Source organism: Gorilla gorilla, chromosome 3 (assembly GCF_029281585.2).
Source record: "Gorilla gorilla gorilla isolate KB3781 chromosome 3, NHGRI_mGorGor1-v2.1_pri, whole genome shotgun sequence".
In the NCBI taxonomy this organism is placed as follows: Eukaryota; Metazoa; Chordata; class Mammalia; order Primates; family Hominidae; genus Gorilla; species Gorilla gorilla.
The window spans coordinates 93,835,924-93,851,720 of NC_073227.2; the positions used below are offsets into that span (position 1 = coordinate 93,835,924).

General features: G+C 39.4%; 1 protein-coding gene across 5 annotated transcripts in view; it reads right to left on the reverse strand.

The window, feature by feature from the left end:
- The window catches only part of RASSF6 (Ras association domain family member 6), a 49,117-nt gene that overhangs the window by 24,777 nt on the left and 8,543 nt on the right, over positions 1-15,797 (reverse strand). For all 5 annotated transcript variants that reach the window (XM_063705312.1, XM_063705313.1, XM_004038807.5 and 2 more), the window contains 2 exons: positions 15,396-15,494; positions 2,395-2,473 (listed from right to left, as the gene is read on the reverse strand). In XM_063705312.1, coding sequence (XP_063561382.1) covers positions 2,395-2,473; positions 15,396-15,460 — 144 coding nt within the window. In that variant the 5' untranslated portion in view covers positions 15,461-15,494. The remainder of the gene's footprint in view (positions 1-2,394; positions 2,474-15,395; positions 15,495-15,797) is intronic.

Consider the following 15,797-nt stretch of genomic DNA (forward strand, 5'->3'; position numbering starts at 1 on the left):
TCCAGCCCAAAAGCTTCTTAAGCTGATAAGCAACTTCAGCAAAGTCTCAGGATACAAAATCGATGTGCAAAAATTGCTAGCATTCCTATACACCAACAACAATCAAGCCAAGAGCCAAATCCCAAACAAACTCCCACAAAAAGAATAAAATACCTAGGAGTACAGCTAACAAGGGAACTGAAAGATATTTACAAAGATAACTATAAGTCACTGCTCAAAGAAATCAGAGATGACACAAACAAATGGAAAATCATTCCATGATCATGGATAGGAAGAATTAATATTGTTAAGATGGCAATACTGCCCAAAGCAATTTGTAGATTCAATGCTATTCCCATTAAACTACTGTTGACATTCTTCACAGAAATAGAAAAAACTATTTTAAAATTCGTATGAATCCAAAACAGCCTGAATAGCCAAGGCAATCCTAAGCAAAAGAACAAAGCTGGAGGCATCACACTACCTGACTTCAAACTATACTACTGGGCTACAGTAACCAAAACAGCATGATACTGGTAGGAGAATAGACACACAGACTGATGGAACAGAGTAGAGAACCCAGAAATGAGACTGCATATCTACAAATATCTGATCTTCAACAAATATGACAAAAACAAGCAGAGGGGAAAGGATTCCCTAGTCAATAAATGGTGCTTGGATAACTGGCTAGCCATATGCAGAAAACTGAAACTGGATCCCTTCTTTACACCATATACAAAAATTAACTCAGGATGGACTAATGATCTAAATGTAAAATGTAAAACTATAAAAACACTGGAAGATAACTAGGTAATACCGTCCAGGACACAGGCATGGGCAAAGATTTCATGATGAAGATGCCAAAAGCAATTGCAACAAAACCAAAAATTGGCAAATGGGATCTAATTAAACTAAAGAGCTTCTGTACAGCAAAAGAAACTATCAATAGAGTAAACAGACAATCTACAGAATGGGAGAATATTTTTGCAAACTATGCATCTGACAAAGATCTAATATTCAGCATCTACAAGGAACTTAGACAAATTTACAAGGGAAAAAACCAAACAACCCCATTAAAAAGTGGGCAAAGGACATGAGCAAACACTTCTTAAAAGAAGACATACATGTGGCCAGCAATCATATGAAAAAGCTCTACATAACTGATCATTAGAAAAATGCAAATCAAAACCACAAAGAGATACCATCTCACACCAGTCAGAATGGCTATTATTAAAAAGTCAAAAAATAACAGATGCTGGTGAGGTTGTGGAGAAAAAGGAACCCTTATACACTGCTGGGGAGTGTAAATTAATGTAATCATTGAGGAAGACAGTGTGTTGATTCCTCAAAGACCTAAAGACAGAAACACCATTTGACCCAGCAATCCCATTACTGGGTATATACCCAATGGAGAATAAATCATTTTATTATAAAGACATATGCACACATATGTTCGTTGCAGCACTATTTATAATAGCAAACACATGGAATCAACCTAAATGCCCATTAATGATAGATGGCATAAAGAAAATGTGGTACATGTACACCATGGAATACTATGCAGCCATAAAAAAGAACAAGACCATGTCCTTTGCAGGGATGGAGCTAGAGGCCATCATTCTTAGCAAACTGATGCAGGTATAGAAAACCTAATACTGTTTGCTTTCACTTATAAGTGGGAGCTAAAGGATAAGCACACATGGACACATAGAGGGGAACCACAGACACTGAGGCCTATCAGAGGGTGGAATTTGGGAGGAGGGATAGGACCAGGAAAAATAACTAATGGGTACTAGGCTCAATAGCTGGGTGATGAAATAATCTGTACAACAAACCACCATGACACATGTTTACCTATGTAACAAACTTGCACTTGTACCCCTGAACTTAAAAGTTAGAAAAATGCTTTCTAGCTTCAGGACTTTCCTGAATTCTTTCTTTAATATTTCAAAATTTTTATTATTTTGATATAGTGCACCTCTATTGGAATCTAATGCATTCATTTTAAAACCCAAATCAAATTTGACATTACAGATGCATCATAATTTATTTGAATAATCCCTAATTGATAGAGATGTCTTCAATTTTCTGCATTACAAATGACATCACAATGAATATCTTTCTATATACATTCTGATGCATTTGTAAGAAAGTATTGTGATAGATTTTCAGTGGAAATGCTGTTAAAATATTCATATTCTATTTTTAAAATAGAAAGAAAATATGTCATTAAAATTTTTAAATGCTTTTATATCTCAAAAATGCTTAGAAAGTCACAAGTGTTCCAAGCCCAAGTCTAAAAGAATCATAATCAAGTTAAACTTTCACCTGTTTCTTCCAGAATTGTGTGTGTGTGTGTGTGCGCTCGTGTGTGTGTGTGAATAACACTGGATCGCCTTTCTTCAGTGGGCTTACCTCTCCGTATAAAATATGCAGATTTTTCTGGTTCTCATAAAAAATGTTATAGGTCTTCAATAAAGAATTAAGTTGTTCCCTAAAAATAAAAAAAAATTATTACAATCAGTCTTAGAGTTTTTAACGTAAAAGGTGATAATGGTACTTTCATAAAGGTATGAGATAGAAAGAAATAGTTTAATGGAATCTTTACTGTTCTGTCACTTTAACTTAACATATGTCATTGGAAGTGGAAGCATTCTTAAAATATCAGCAAATGTTGAAGTTGCTAATTCATAAATAAATAACCAAAGGTGGGAAATGACTGAGGACAAAAATGGTGAGAACAAGTGCTCTGTAGCAGGAGGCAGCCACGAAAGAGGAATTTGGTTTCATATTCCTTTTTGTATTTCAACATTTTTAACCAACCTAAATTAAGCACTGGTGTGTGGCTGATACCATCTCTCTATACACTACTCCCTCCTGTGTCCCCAGGGCATGGGATGGGACACCAGTGCCCCAACTCTCCAAATCTGTGTTCCCTTGTGTAAGTCACTTAGTATCCCTGAATTTCCACAGCTGTGAAATGAAGGTGATCTGTCCTACTTGCCGGGGCTGTTTAGACTATTAAAGGCAACCACAGAAGTCAAAGATCCCAGCTGGCTGGGTGAAGCAACAGTGAGCAAAGGCTCATTGTTACTGTGGCAGGGGAGCTTCTCTCCTGGCCTGCCCCACACAGCTGACAATGGCAGACTCTGGCCAGGAAAGTTTGTAGGGGAGGAGCCCTCTACCTTTCCGCCCTTCCATCTGGGTATCAAGATCTGAGACCAGATGTGCTGGTGAGTGACTCAGCGCTTTCTTGCCTGGAAACTCCTCCCTGTGTCTCCCACTGGGAACACAGCTGTGGTAAGGAATGCTCCTGACTTATCTCACCGTTTGTGGCAGGTGGGCCCTGGCAGTGGGAACACTGGCTCTTACCATACCTCTATTCTATCTTTCTCTCAGTGTCTCTATGTCTTGAGATGCTCCTCTTGAGATGATCATCATTTCTCACTTGGATTATTGCAGCAGCCTCCTAAAAGCCTCCCTGTATCTGTTGTTTACTCTCAACAGCAGAAACTGTTTTAATGCAAACCTGACCATCTCTCCTCTTTGCTCAGAACTCTTCAATGTCTTCTTGTTTTTCAGATTAAAAGCCAACATCCTTACAATGGCTTAAAAGGCTGGATGCAACTGGTCTTCTGTTACCTCTTTCATCTCATTTCCTCCCACCCTTCCCTCACTTCATGCAACCACCAGCCTCCCTGGTGTTCCTTGGTCACTCCAGACAGATTCTCATCTTGGGGCCTTTGCACTTGCTGATCCCTCTGCCCAGAATGATATTCCCCCAAACGTTCACTTTGCCAGCTCATTCATCTTCTTTAATTATTTAATCAAAAGTCATCTTCTCAAGAAGTCCTTCCTGATCACCCAATCTAAAAGTTCACCTTCTCCCAGCACTTCATATCTTGATTTTCTCCTCTGCCCCTGTCCCTGAGTCACCTTCTATATATTTTACTTATTTCCTTATGTTCTGTCTCCTCCATTGAATGTAGCTCCAACAGGGCAGGGGTATGTACACATTTTGTTCACACTGTATCCTGTGCCTGGAAGAGTACTTGGTACATAGCAGGACAAATTCTGGTTGACTAAAATTATCGGGAAATACTCATTGCCTAAACAACAATAAACAAAGGAAGAAAAGCTTTCTCATATAAGCGGTTTTATAAAAAAAAAAAGACCCAACAAGTCATGATATTAAAATTCCAAGTATTTCAATTGCTAAAATCCCTTTGATCCTCAATATCTGTCTCTGTCTCATAAGAAAATGAGAGGGCAGGGAGTTTGGTCCACTTTATTCACTCCTGTGTTCCTGGTTCTCAGAGCAGAAACTTGCTCACAGTAGGCTCTTCTTCAATAAATACTGAATATTGAATGACAGAATTTATATATACTGACTGTTACATGTTTGAAATCAGGTAAGCATGTATGTTGCCATTGGCTTTTTCTCACTTGTAATTTTCAAGGTGTACGTTTCCAAGGATCAATACACTCCACACAATTGCCATAAAAAAGATTCTCCTGAAGTCCTCCATACTGTTGGTTCATTTCCCAAATGGATTACTTTCCATTTTTAATGTTAATGAACATGTCTCTTCTAAATATCATTGGTCACACTGATTTTGTTCTCCTGGGGTCATTGTCATAGGATATTTCCTAAAAATTATACTACTGGCCGAGAACATGAACATGATTTATAGCACTCATTGTTTAGTGCCAGAACACTGTTAAGAAATTTCACCATAAAGAAATTTTACTGTAAAGAAACTTCAGGGACACTTGGGATGCAACTCCTGATATGCTGAGCTGTGAGAGTTGTTATGAAAGCAAATGGAGCCTTACATAATCTTATTCCCTCAGCTTCTGCTTCTGATAAAAGCACATTACATAGTAGAGTATGAGCAGCCTTTAAAGTGTTTACTTCAGGATCATGTGCAGTTGGAAAATGTTTCTGAACCTGAATAGAGCCTGACTAAATCCTCAAGTGAAATAAGTCTACAAATGACATAAGCAGTTGGCAGACGGTGGTCCCAGGCTGCCTGTTTTTGTAAACAAAGTTGTATTGGAATATCACCACACTAATTTGTCTGCTCATTGTCTATGTCTGTTTTTCTGTTATAACTGCAGAGATGAGTAGTTGTAACAGAAATCATATGACCTACAGAGCCTGAAATATTTCTAATCTGGCTCTTCGCAGAGAAAGTCTTCCAATCTGTAATCCACTGTGTAATACAGGGTAGCTGGATACCATAGAAGTATTTTTCTCACCATGAGTAGAATCTTTTTGATTATTAATTGGATTTTGAAGGATTTTGGAGTGTTGAAGATTAGAGCTCAGTATTGGAGTAAAATTAGGTAAATTAGTGGTGCAATACAAAGCAAGGAATTAGAAAAGAAAATTTAGAAGTTGCCTGAACAAATTATAGCAATGGTGAATGTTGTCCAAACATTTCTTTTAATCGTGTGTACACCTTACCAGAGAAACTTTTGAAGATGATTAGTTTATGTACCTGATGAAACAATATGTCTAATATAACCTTGAAAATAAAATGTATGTCTGTAACATTCTAATTTTAACTTGGCATTAGGGGAACAACAAGGTGAAGAATTACTGTTAAGTTGATCATCTGTGTCTATTCACATTACACCATCCCACAGAAGGTCATTTATTGAACATGATACAGTTGCTGTGTGAGCACAGTCAAGAGGCCTCAGTCATGATGGGAGGGGGGGTGAGAGCTTTAAGGAATAGATGTTGCCTACGGTGAACCTTGGTTGGTGAGAATTAAACAGGAAAAGAAGAATGTAAAGAGTTTACCTGGCAAAGAAACAACATGAAAAGGGACATGTAGCTATTTCTATAGTTCGCAGAAAAAACTCAAGAGTTCGGATTCCAAGAATGCAACATGTAAAATGGGGAATGCTGAGCAATGAATGAGCCCCGTGAACCATTTTAAGAAACTTGGAATTCACTTCGCAGGCAATGGGCAGCTATTGAAGATTCTAGGCAGGTGAAAGACATGATGATACTAAGGATCACTAGGTAGATTGTGGAAGATAGATTTCAGTACGAGACAAGATAGAGGCAGCAAGATGAGTGAGACCACTGCAACACTAGTGTGGTAGAGGTGCAGAAACGAGGCTGAAGTTCCATGGAAAGGTGAACAAATGTGCCATGTCTATAGAAGGTTCTAAAGTCCAGAAGGGACCTATAATAATTACAGGCATTGTATGGTTGAGAAGAACCAAAGGCAATCACTAAAGTGTTATCTGGGCAGTCCCTAATCAATAAGAGGAGCCCTGATTTAATATACACTGTGGCCTGTCAGGGGTAATTTTAACAGATTTTTTTTAGGGTCCACCTAAGTGTTACATGCGGACCCCGTCAAAAAGAATTTGTGCACCTTTCTCCCTCAAACCTGTAAAAGTTCACCTTCCAACATGATCAGACTGCTTAGCATAAACTGTTTGATGGCCCTTAAAATACTTTAAAATGGGTGATAAGAAATGGATTCTATGTCCAGTTTTCCAGTTTACAAGTCTGTGATGTCCAAGGCACGCCCAAGAAATAGACACAAGTTTCGGCCGGGCGCGGTGGCTCATGCCTGTAATCCTAGTACTTTGGGAGGCCAAGATGGGCAGATCACGAGGTCAGGAGATAGAGACCATCCTGGATAACACGGTGAAACCCCGTCTCTACTAAAAATACAAAAAATTAGCAGGGTGCGGTGGCGGGCGCCTGTAGTCCCAGCTACTTAGGAGGCTGAGGCAGGAGAACGGCGTGAACCCGGGAGGCAGAGCTTGCAGTGAGCCCAGATTGCGCCACTGCACTCCAGCCTGGGCGACGGAGCAAGTTTCCGTCTCAAAAGAAGAAAGAAAGAAAGAAAAAGAAATAGACACAAATTTCTCACACTTTTATATGTGAGACACAAAAAATTGATTTTCTAGGAAAGAGCCTTGGTTTTTGGAACGTGAAACACTGTATCACAATATGTAAGAAGGGTGTTTTTAAACATCATCAAACACTATATAAGGATGGTGTTTTCACTAAACTGAAGAAAACCAAACTTCCATATAAACTGGACTTCTAGCTAAATGAACATGTAAATTATACGTTTCTCCAGGATAGAAGTTGGCACCCTGCCACAAGCAGTGTGGAGAGAGAATCCTGGTATAAGCCGATGAATACCCAGGATTCTTCATCATGGCCCTGGAAGAGAGTTGGCCAAGGAGAGACTGACCTTGGTGGGGGGCAGGTCAGGGGGAGGGATGCTGAGGGCATCCCAGGGTCGTGTTCCTTTAAGGCTCCAGCTTGGTTTTAATGAGTAATAGTGGACCCAGAGTTTACTGTAAAATGCTCTGGTGTACTTTGTACTTTGTGGCCTGAATTGCAGCTGCTCAGCCGATGGGAATTACCCGCATTCTGACGTTTGCCATGAATAATGTACTTAGCATGAAATGAGTTCCTCAATCTTATCAGGTATTTGGCTGGCTGGAAGAAACTTTTTATTTAATTTTATAAAACTGTAATATACATGAATGTGGGACAGGATTATGGGTGGAAGTGAATTATGTCTCATATCCGTAGATAGAGTGGATGTCAAATATTAGTTGTACTAAGAGATTTTTTCCTCGTTTTAATAATGACTTACAGCATAATTAAGTGACTATCCTAGTCCTTCCCTAAAAGGCAAAGAACCCTGTCCTAGTCTTTACAAAGTGATTCTTACAGTTTGAACCCACTAAGGACAAAGCATAAATATTGTCATATGCCATCACCCTACACAAACTTGAAAGACTTCCGTGTGATACAAATGAACCTCAGAGGAAAATACACTCAACGAGGCTGCCAAAGGCATGTTTAGCCCCTGGCTGTGCTTCCTGAGTTTGTATTACTTCTGCTTCTTGGAGACTTGCTGAAAAATGTTCATGGTTCCAATTAGGCAGCCACTGAGCTGCTTAGTGACAACAGCATTAAGAACAACATGCCATCCCAGCACTTTGGGAGGCCGAGGTGGGCGGATCACGAGGTCAGGAGATGGAGACCATCCTGGCTAACATGGTGAAACCCCATCTCTACTAGAAAATAGAAAAAAATAGCCAGGTGTGGTGGCAGGCGCCTGTAGTCCCAGCTACTCTCTAGTCTAGGCAGAAGAATGGCATGAACCCGGGAGGTGGAGGTTGCAGTGAGCAGAGATCACGCCACTGCACTCCAGCCTGAGCGACAGTGAGACTCTGTCTCAAAAAAACAAAACAAAACAAAGCAAAACAACCATTCCACTGTGTGTGTTGCCGTGTTTAAGAGCAGGAACCAAGAATATTTGAAACAGACTTCAGCAGGTGAAAAACTGAGGGAGAAAAGGATAGTGCTAATTAGTTCTCTTGCACAGGTTTTCTTTTTCCCACTGATTTTGTTCACGATATTAAATTTTAGCAGTGAAGCTATTTAACAATTTCATATGTCAGGTTCAAAAAGCTGAATTTAGAACTTTATATTTTTATAAAATAACTACGAAATATTAAACATATTAAACATTACATTAACTATGTAAAGGTAACGAATTATTTGCTGGGAATTAAGGTTGTGATTTTTATTTCCTATGTTATAATTCTATATACCTTATAAATAATTTTCTTTTTTTTTTTTTTTTTGTTTTGTTTTTTGAGATGGAGTTTCGCTCTTATTGCCCAGGCTGGAGTGCAATGGTGTGATCTCATCTCATTGCAACCTCCACCTCCTGGGTTCAAGTGATTCTCTTGCCTCAGCCTCCCGAGTAGCTGGGATTACAGGCAGCTGCCACCAGGCCAGGCTAATTTTTGTATTTTCAGTAGAGATGGGGTTTCACCATGTTGGCCAGGCTGGTCTCAAACTCCTGACCTCAGATGATCCACCTGCCTCAGCCTCCCAAAGTGCTGGGATTACAGGTGTGAGCCACCATGCCCGGCCTATAAATTCTATATAAGAAATGTGTGATACTTTCATGATATTTTTTAGGTTCATAAAAATGTAATATACACTCTTGTATGTTTTTGGAAAGATGGAATCAGGAAATATGAGGACACAGAAGGGAACTGAATAAAGCCTTGTCATCAAGCCATTTGCCAAGATAAATCATCATTCCATATTAATGATGTCTGTAATAGAAGCAGAATTCTCCAAACCCATTTTATCCTTTATTCCTGTCCATTTGAATCCTGGAATTAAAATTACAAGTTTTGGCTCCTCTTTCATAAACAGCCATGGCTCCAGGTCTTTTCACTTTTGGCTTCATCTGGTTCAAATGATGAAGAAAGAATGCTTTTCAATCTTTGCATAGAGACCGTCCTCAGCTAGGAAAGTAGGTTATTCGCATTTCCTTTGCAAATGAAGGGACTGAGTTCCAAATTCTGGAAACTGAGAAATTTGTGGAGAAGTAGTCTACCTTGATTGAAGTAAAAATGCAAACCCTGAATGATCAGAAAGCTCTGAATTCTGTCTCACTCTTCCAACTTCAAATACCTGAGGATTTTTCCCTTTTTTCTGCAGCCTCGCCAACATATGTTATTTTTTGACTTTTTTATAAAAGCCATTCTGTCTGGTGTGAGATGGTGTCTCACTGTGGTTTTGACTTGCATTTCTCTGATTAGTGATTATGAACATTTTTTCATGTTTGTTGGCTGCTTGTATGTCTTCTTTTGAGAAGTGTCTGCCCATGTCTTTTGGCCACTTATACACTGTTGGTGGGAATGTAAATTAGTCCAGTCACTGTGGAAAGCAGTTTGGAGATTTCTCAAAAATCTAAAAGTTGAACTACCTTTCCACCCAACAATCCCTTTACTGGATATAGACCCAAAGGAAAATAAAACATTCTACCAAAAAGACATACACACCCCTGTGTTTATCACAACACTATTCACAATAGCAAAGACATGGAATCAACCCAGGTGCCCATCTGTGCTGGATTGGATAAAGACAATGTGGTACATAGACACCATGGAATACTCTGCAGCCATAAAAAAGAGCAAAATCATGTCCTTTGCAGCAATATGGATGCAGCCGGAGGCTATTATCCTAAGTGAACTAATAGAGAAACAGAAAATCAAATATTGTATATTCTCACTTATAAGTGAGAGTTTAACACTGGGTACACATGGACACAAAGATGGGAACAATGGGCACTGGGGACCACTAGATACAAGAGAGAGGGAAAGCGGCAAGGGCTGAAGAGCTATCTATTGGATACTATGCCGACTACTGGGATGATGGGTTCACCCGTACCCCAAACCTCAGCATCATGCAAGATAGAGATGAGGGAATGGAGCAATTAGGCTGGTACTTAGCTCATATTTGGGTCTTGCTTCTCATTTGTCTGTGGTTTAGCCTTTCATTTCCTGTTTTTCTGAGACAAGCCTTATAGTTTTTCTTTTTTTTTAAAGCCAGTTGAAAAGTAAACACAGATGTGCCACACAACAGCAAGCATTATGGGAGCAGATGGAAACTTGCTGTAAAATTACACCCTTTGTGTATGAACAGATAGGGACTTCTGTGCTTATTGAGAATGAGTAACTTGACTTCACACTCTGATGCCCCTTGCTCCCTTGGGAGGGAGAAACTATCCTATTTAATGAAGTCTTTCATTTATTGTAGCGATATGCCTTTCAGCCCCCTGGACATTTGGGATTGTTACTAGAGGGTCTGAAACACAACAGGGAGCCAGTGATTCCCAGGGCCATCAACCTGAGCACGAGCCTGAAAATGGGAGACTTCCTGACACACAGGCTCTTACACTCACTGGCTCTGACTTTGTTCTTCAGTAATGCTGCCATGACTTTCACCACTGGTTATCTTTACATTCAACAAAAAAATAATAAGCAAACTCCTTGCTGCTATTCAGAGGATCCTCCAAACATTCTCCACACTAAATCCAGAGTATGTAGAATGTATCTAATCATATCATCTGCTTTGTTAACATCTTTAAATGTCTTAAATGTCTCTCCATTGCTCTTGGGATAAAACCCCCACACCTTTATGGCAGGTTAAGTCCTGTTTGGTCTCTCTCCTGCCTTCCTCTTCAGCCTCCTTTCAAGAGACATTTTCCCTGTGTCCTGCACCCCAGCACCCTGGGCACCTTTCACTTGTTGGAACTCTTTGCTCCATGGCTGTAAGGATTTCTGGCAGATTTCCTGTGTCAGAAACACTCTTCCACCCACTGTCCTGAACTTTGATAGCTCCTTCTTAGTCAGATCTCTGTACAAACATTGTTTCTAGGGAAGCCTTCTTGGAACTCTTGTTTAAACTAGGGCTTTGTTCTTTCATAGAACTGGGTTCCTTCCCTCAGAATACATGTCAGTTTGTTTCAGGCCTTTAGATCTATGTGGATCTCAAAGTGTGATCCCCAGACCAGCAGCATCTGTACCACCTGGGAACTTAGACAAGCAAATATTCAAAACACCCTAGAACTCCTGAATCGGAAACTCTGGGGATGGAGCCTAGAAATCTTTCTTTTAAAGAACCCTCCAGGTGGTTCTGATAAAGGCTCAGGTTTGAGCTACAGCTTCAGATTGCAAGCTCCACAAGAGTAGGACAGCTACCTCCTCTCCTCTCCTCTCCCCTCCCTACCCCTCCTCTCTACTCTTCTTCCTCTGCTCTCCTCTCCTCCAACCCCTCCCCTCCCCTCCTCTCTACTCTTTTTCCTCTCCTCTCCTCTCCTCTCCTCTCCTCTCCTCTCCTCTCCTCCATCCCCTCCCCTCCCCTCCCCTCTCCTCTCCCCCTTCCCCTCCCCTCTTCCTCCTCCTCCTTGCTTATGGTATGCTCTCAAAAGTTATTTGTGTAGGGAATACAGCATAGAAAATTCACGCATCCAGAAATTGAAATAAATTCCATACATGTGATATATTTCTGGAGTCTGAACTTCTGGAGTCTCATAGAAAATCATTGGATTTTCTCTGAGAACATTTTTAGATTATCTTGGGCAGACAAATGATCTCATCGTTTTTAAACCTCCTTAATTGATAAAACAGGTAACTGCAAAGTAGATAAATTTTACTAGGAATAACAGATTATTAAGTCATATTGATATGCTCAATGACTGTTGACAATATATGCTTATTGAAAAATATCAGATATAAAAAACCTAATAAATGTCCTTCTTTCACGTATCTCATGATGACGTTATTGACCCTTTTGTGACAAAATAACAGATGTGATACCCAGTTTCTCATAATAATTTCTTTTCATTTCACTGGGTCATCAAACATGGATAATGTGAATTTTTAAAAACAATCCCCATGTGGACAAAAATTCTAATTTTTAAAGTAGATGCTCCTAAATATGCGATTAAAATCCTCTGTCTCTGGCTTATTTTAAAATTCTAACTTTTTATACAAATAAGTCAGAACAGGCTCTCTTATACTTTAATTAAAGACAGATATTCAGCGTTCTTCAGGAGAATGATGCCCTCCTCTTAGAAACTTACCTTCAGGACTCACAGGGGCACGCAGTGTTTGCTCCTATTCCTTTGATCAGGAGAAGACCCTGTATATGAAACCTGGGCAAACATTGCCTTCTGGCTGTACTGGCCAGGTAGAAGGCAGCCTCTGGAACACTGGCTCTTTGTGCTTAATTTGTGCTTAGAAGTGCAGGTGGCTGGTTCCTTTGTTTCAACAAAGGTTGCTGGCCAACATGCTTGGAAAAAGAAACTGTTTGGAATAATGCACTTTCTGCTAAAATTTATTACATCACGCTAATTAAACTTACTAAGGACAGGATTGTACACGTGCCTTTTGAGCTGCCCTTAGAAGAGGCATAGACTGCAAAGTTTTTATTAGGTTACTAAGTAGCAGAAAAAGTCTGATAGGTTCTGAGAGTGAAATCTGATTGGCATTCTAAAACTGGATTTAAACTTCTCCATTAATTTTTTTTAAATACATGATTAGCATTTATTCACCTCTAAAGTGCCCAGATTTCAGCCTATGACCTAAAGTGAAAATACTTTGAAAGTAACCATAAAAAACATTTATTTTTATTTTTTTCCACCCAGCTCACTATGTGAAGCAGTGTGCAATGATGACTCCAGGCAACAAAACAGCAACTGGAAGCTTAGTCATTTCAGTACAAAGCTAAACTGTGCCAATACCCTTTGAACAGGGAAGTTTCTAAACTCAGAGAATTCTCATCCAGTAGTGGGATATAAACGTTATGTTGCCTACTATGCTATTATTAATATCAGGACCTCTTATTTTACTGATCATATGTAATCCTCATGAAATTTGCTGAAACCAAAATTTTGATTATGAAGATTCTGCTTAACTATTAATTTCCATTCTTTTCATGTAGTTCTGTGCAGGAAAATAAAAATACCTCAATAAATTGCTAATTTTTGTCTTGTTTACCACAACAATGCCTAGTAAAGAGAGGGAGCTAAAAAACTACTTGCCAAGTGAATAAATGAGTAGGGGTGTTTGCCAGATTTGTGGTATGCTGGATATCATAGTTGGTCAGTGGCATTGTTATAATTTCTGGTGACAGCCTGGCAGAGATTTGCCCTAGCTCCAGGAATTTTGTTTATGTTAGGAGGTCAGAAGTTCTCAGAACTTTAATCCTTTCCTACTGTGAGAATTCGTTCTCAATACTTCAGTATGCATCAGAATCACATGATTAGTTCTGGGGTGAAGCCAAGGGTCTATACTGTGAACAGGCATCTGAGTCAGAAGCAGGTGGTCCATGGACCTCATTTTTAAGAAATGCTTCTTATTCAATCTCAAATGTAATGTGTCCAGAACTGAATTCCGGATCCTCAACTGCAAACCTGCTCCTCCTGTAGCTCCTGCTTCTCCTCATGATTTCAGAAAATGTTAACTCCATTTTTCTAGATCAAAATTTTTAGAATTATCCTTGGTTATTCTCTTTCTCTCATACCCATGTCTAACCCTTCTGGAAATCCTATTGTGTTGGTCTTCAAACTATATCCAGAATCTGACCATTGTTTTCTACCTCTACTGCTGCCACCTTGGTTCAAGCCACCTTCATCTCCACCCTGGACTGTCAGCTCCTTGGTAACTTCTCTGTTTCCACTCTTGTCCCCGCTCTACTCTGTGCTTAACACAGCAGCTAGACTGATATTGCCACTCATGTGCTCAATATCCTTCCACAGCTTCTCATCTTATTTAGTGGGAAAGATCAAGCCTCATAATGGCCTATCAAACCCTACATGTTCTGAGCCCATTTGGCTTCTTCTCCTGCTGTCTTTCTACTTCCATTTCCCCACACTGTTCTCCCTGACCCTTACAAATATGCATCTGCCTTAGGGCTGTGGAGTTGCCATTCCCCTTGCCTGGAATACCTGTGAAACCTGCATGGCTTGCTTTCTCCCTTTCTGCAGGCTTTTCCTCCAATGCTTCCCGCTCACTGAGGAAGGAACTAGGTTATATGCAATCAGAACCCTTTCTGCTCTCTATCTCCAGCACTCTTTACTCCATTTCCTCAGCATTTATCTTATGTATTGACTGTATCCCGACTTTATGATGTAACTCCATGAGAGTAAGGGTTTTGTTTGGTTCATTACTGAATGCTCAGGGTCCAAAAATACACCTGCTCACAGTGAGTAATCAGTAAGTGTTTGAGGAATAAGTCAGTGGATCCTTTATCCTTTGCATCAGGTCTTTTTCCCACTGCTTATAGTTCATCCTTATCTTTCAGCTGTGGCTTTATTTCCATATTTGATCATATTTGTTTCCCTCACTTTCCTACTGCCCAACCCTGCATCATTCACTTCTCCTTCTCTCTGTCATTTATTTGGCTTTTTTCCTTTTTCCACCCCCCATAAGATTTAGGTCATGTTTCAGTACCACTTATTTTTTCATGATTTCATCTCCTCTCAGCCCCCAGCCTCTGCTGTAGCTTGGCCAGTTTCAGTTTTCATCTTTACTCTTATAGCTTTTAAGCCCCTACTCTATTGTTCCCAAAGCAATATGAGATACTGTTTGCTGCGTACAAGAAAAGTTGTGGATGTTGTCCATATATTGCATAATCTAATGTCAAGAGGGAACCAGTAAAAATAAAGTGTCATGAGGAGCAAGGGAGGGAGAGGTTAGGACAGGACATAATGTTTTTGGCCCTGGGGTTAATTCTTTAGAACTATCATTTATGAGAAGCCTTAGATCTTTCACCTAATGCTGCTCTTCAGTATTATCCCAACTATTAAAACAGAAATGTTGCTTTTAATAAAGTAAAACCACTGTTAAACAAAATATTAGTGATTGTTCCATGAGAGTAAATTTGAGAGTCTTTAGGAACATACTTTTCCAACTTCTTATCTAGTATCTCTACTGATGATTCATATTATTGATCTTGTTGACCATACATCATGCTTAGAAAAGTTTGATGGTATATTCCACAAATGACTGGTGAGTAGGACAATGTATAATATAAGGTGTGTGGTTACCTGGTTATGAATGTCTTCTCATTAATGAAGATCCAAGAGGGGTACTGGTGAGCCATCATAGTCATCTTTTCCTCCTTTTTGAGATGGTCTGAGGATATCCTAAACATGAGAATAATATTAATGATTTGTTCCTATAATGCATTAATAAATTAGTTTCTGATTTAAGTTGAGTGTTTTGTTGTGTCTCTAGAGTATAAGAAGGTTTTAGAAAGTTTTTAAGTAGTATGTCATGTGTGAGCAAAAATACAGAAAAATGTATTATGTAAATGAAAAACTACAGAAACAGTAACTCCAGACACGGATGGATTGAACAATTTGGTAAGTCTGTTTTAGATATATTTCTAGCAAAATAAATATGACTCTATTGATTTATATAATTCTGTATAAGGGATCATATTCCTT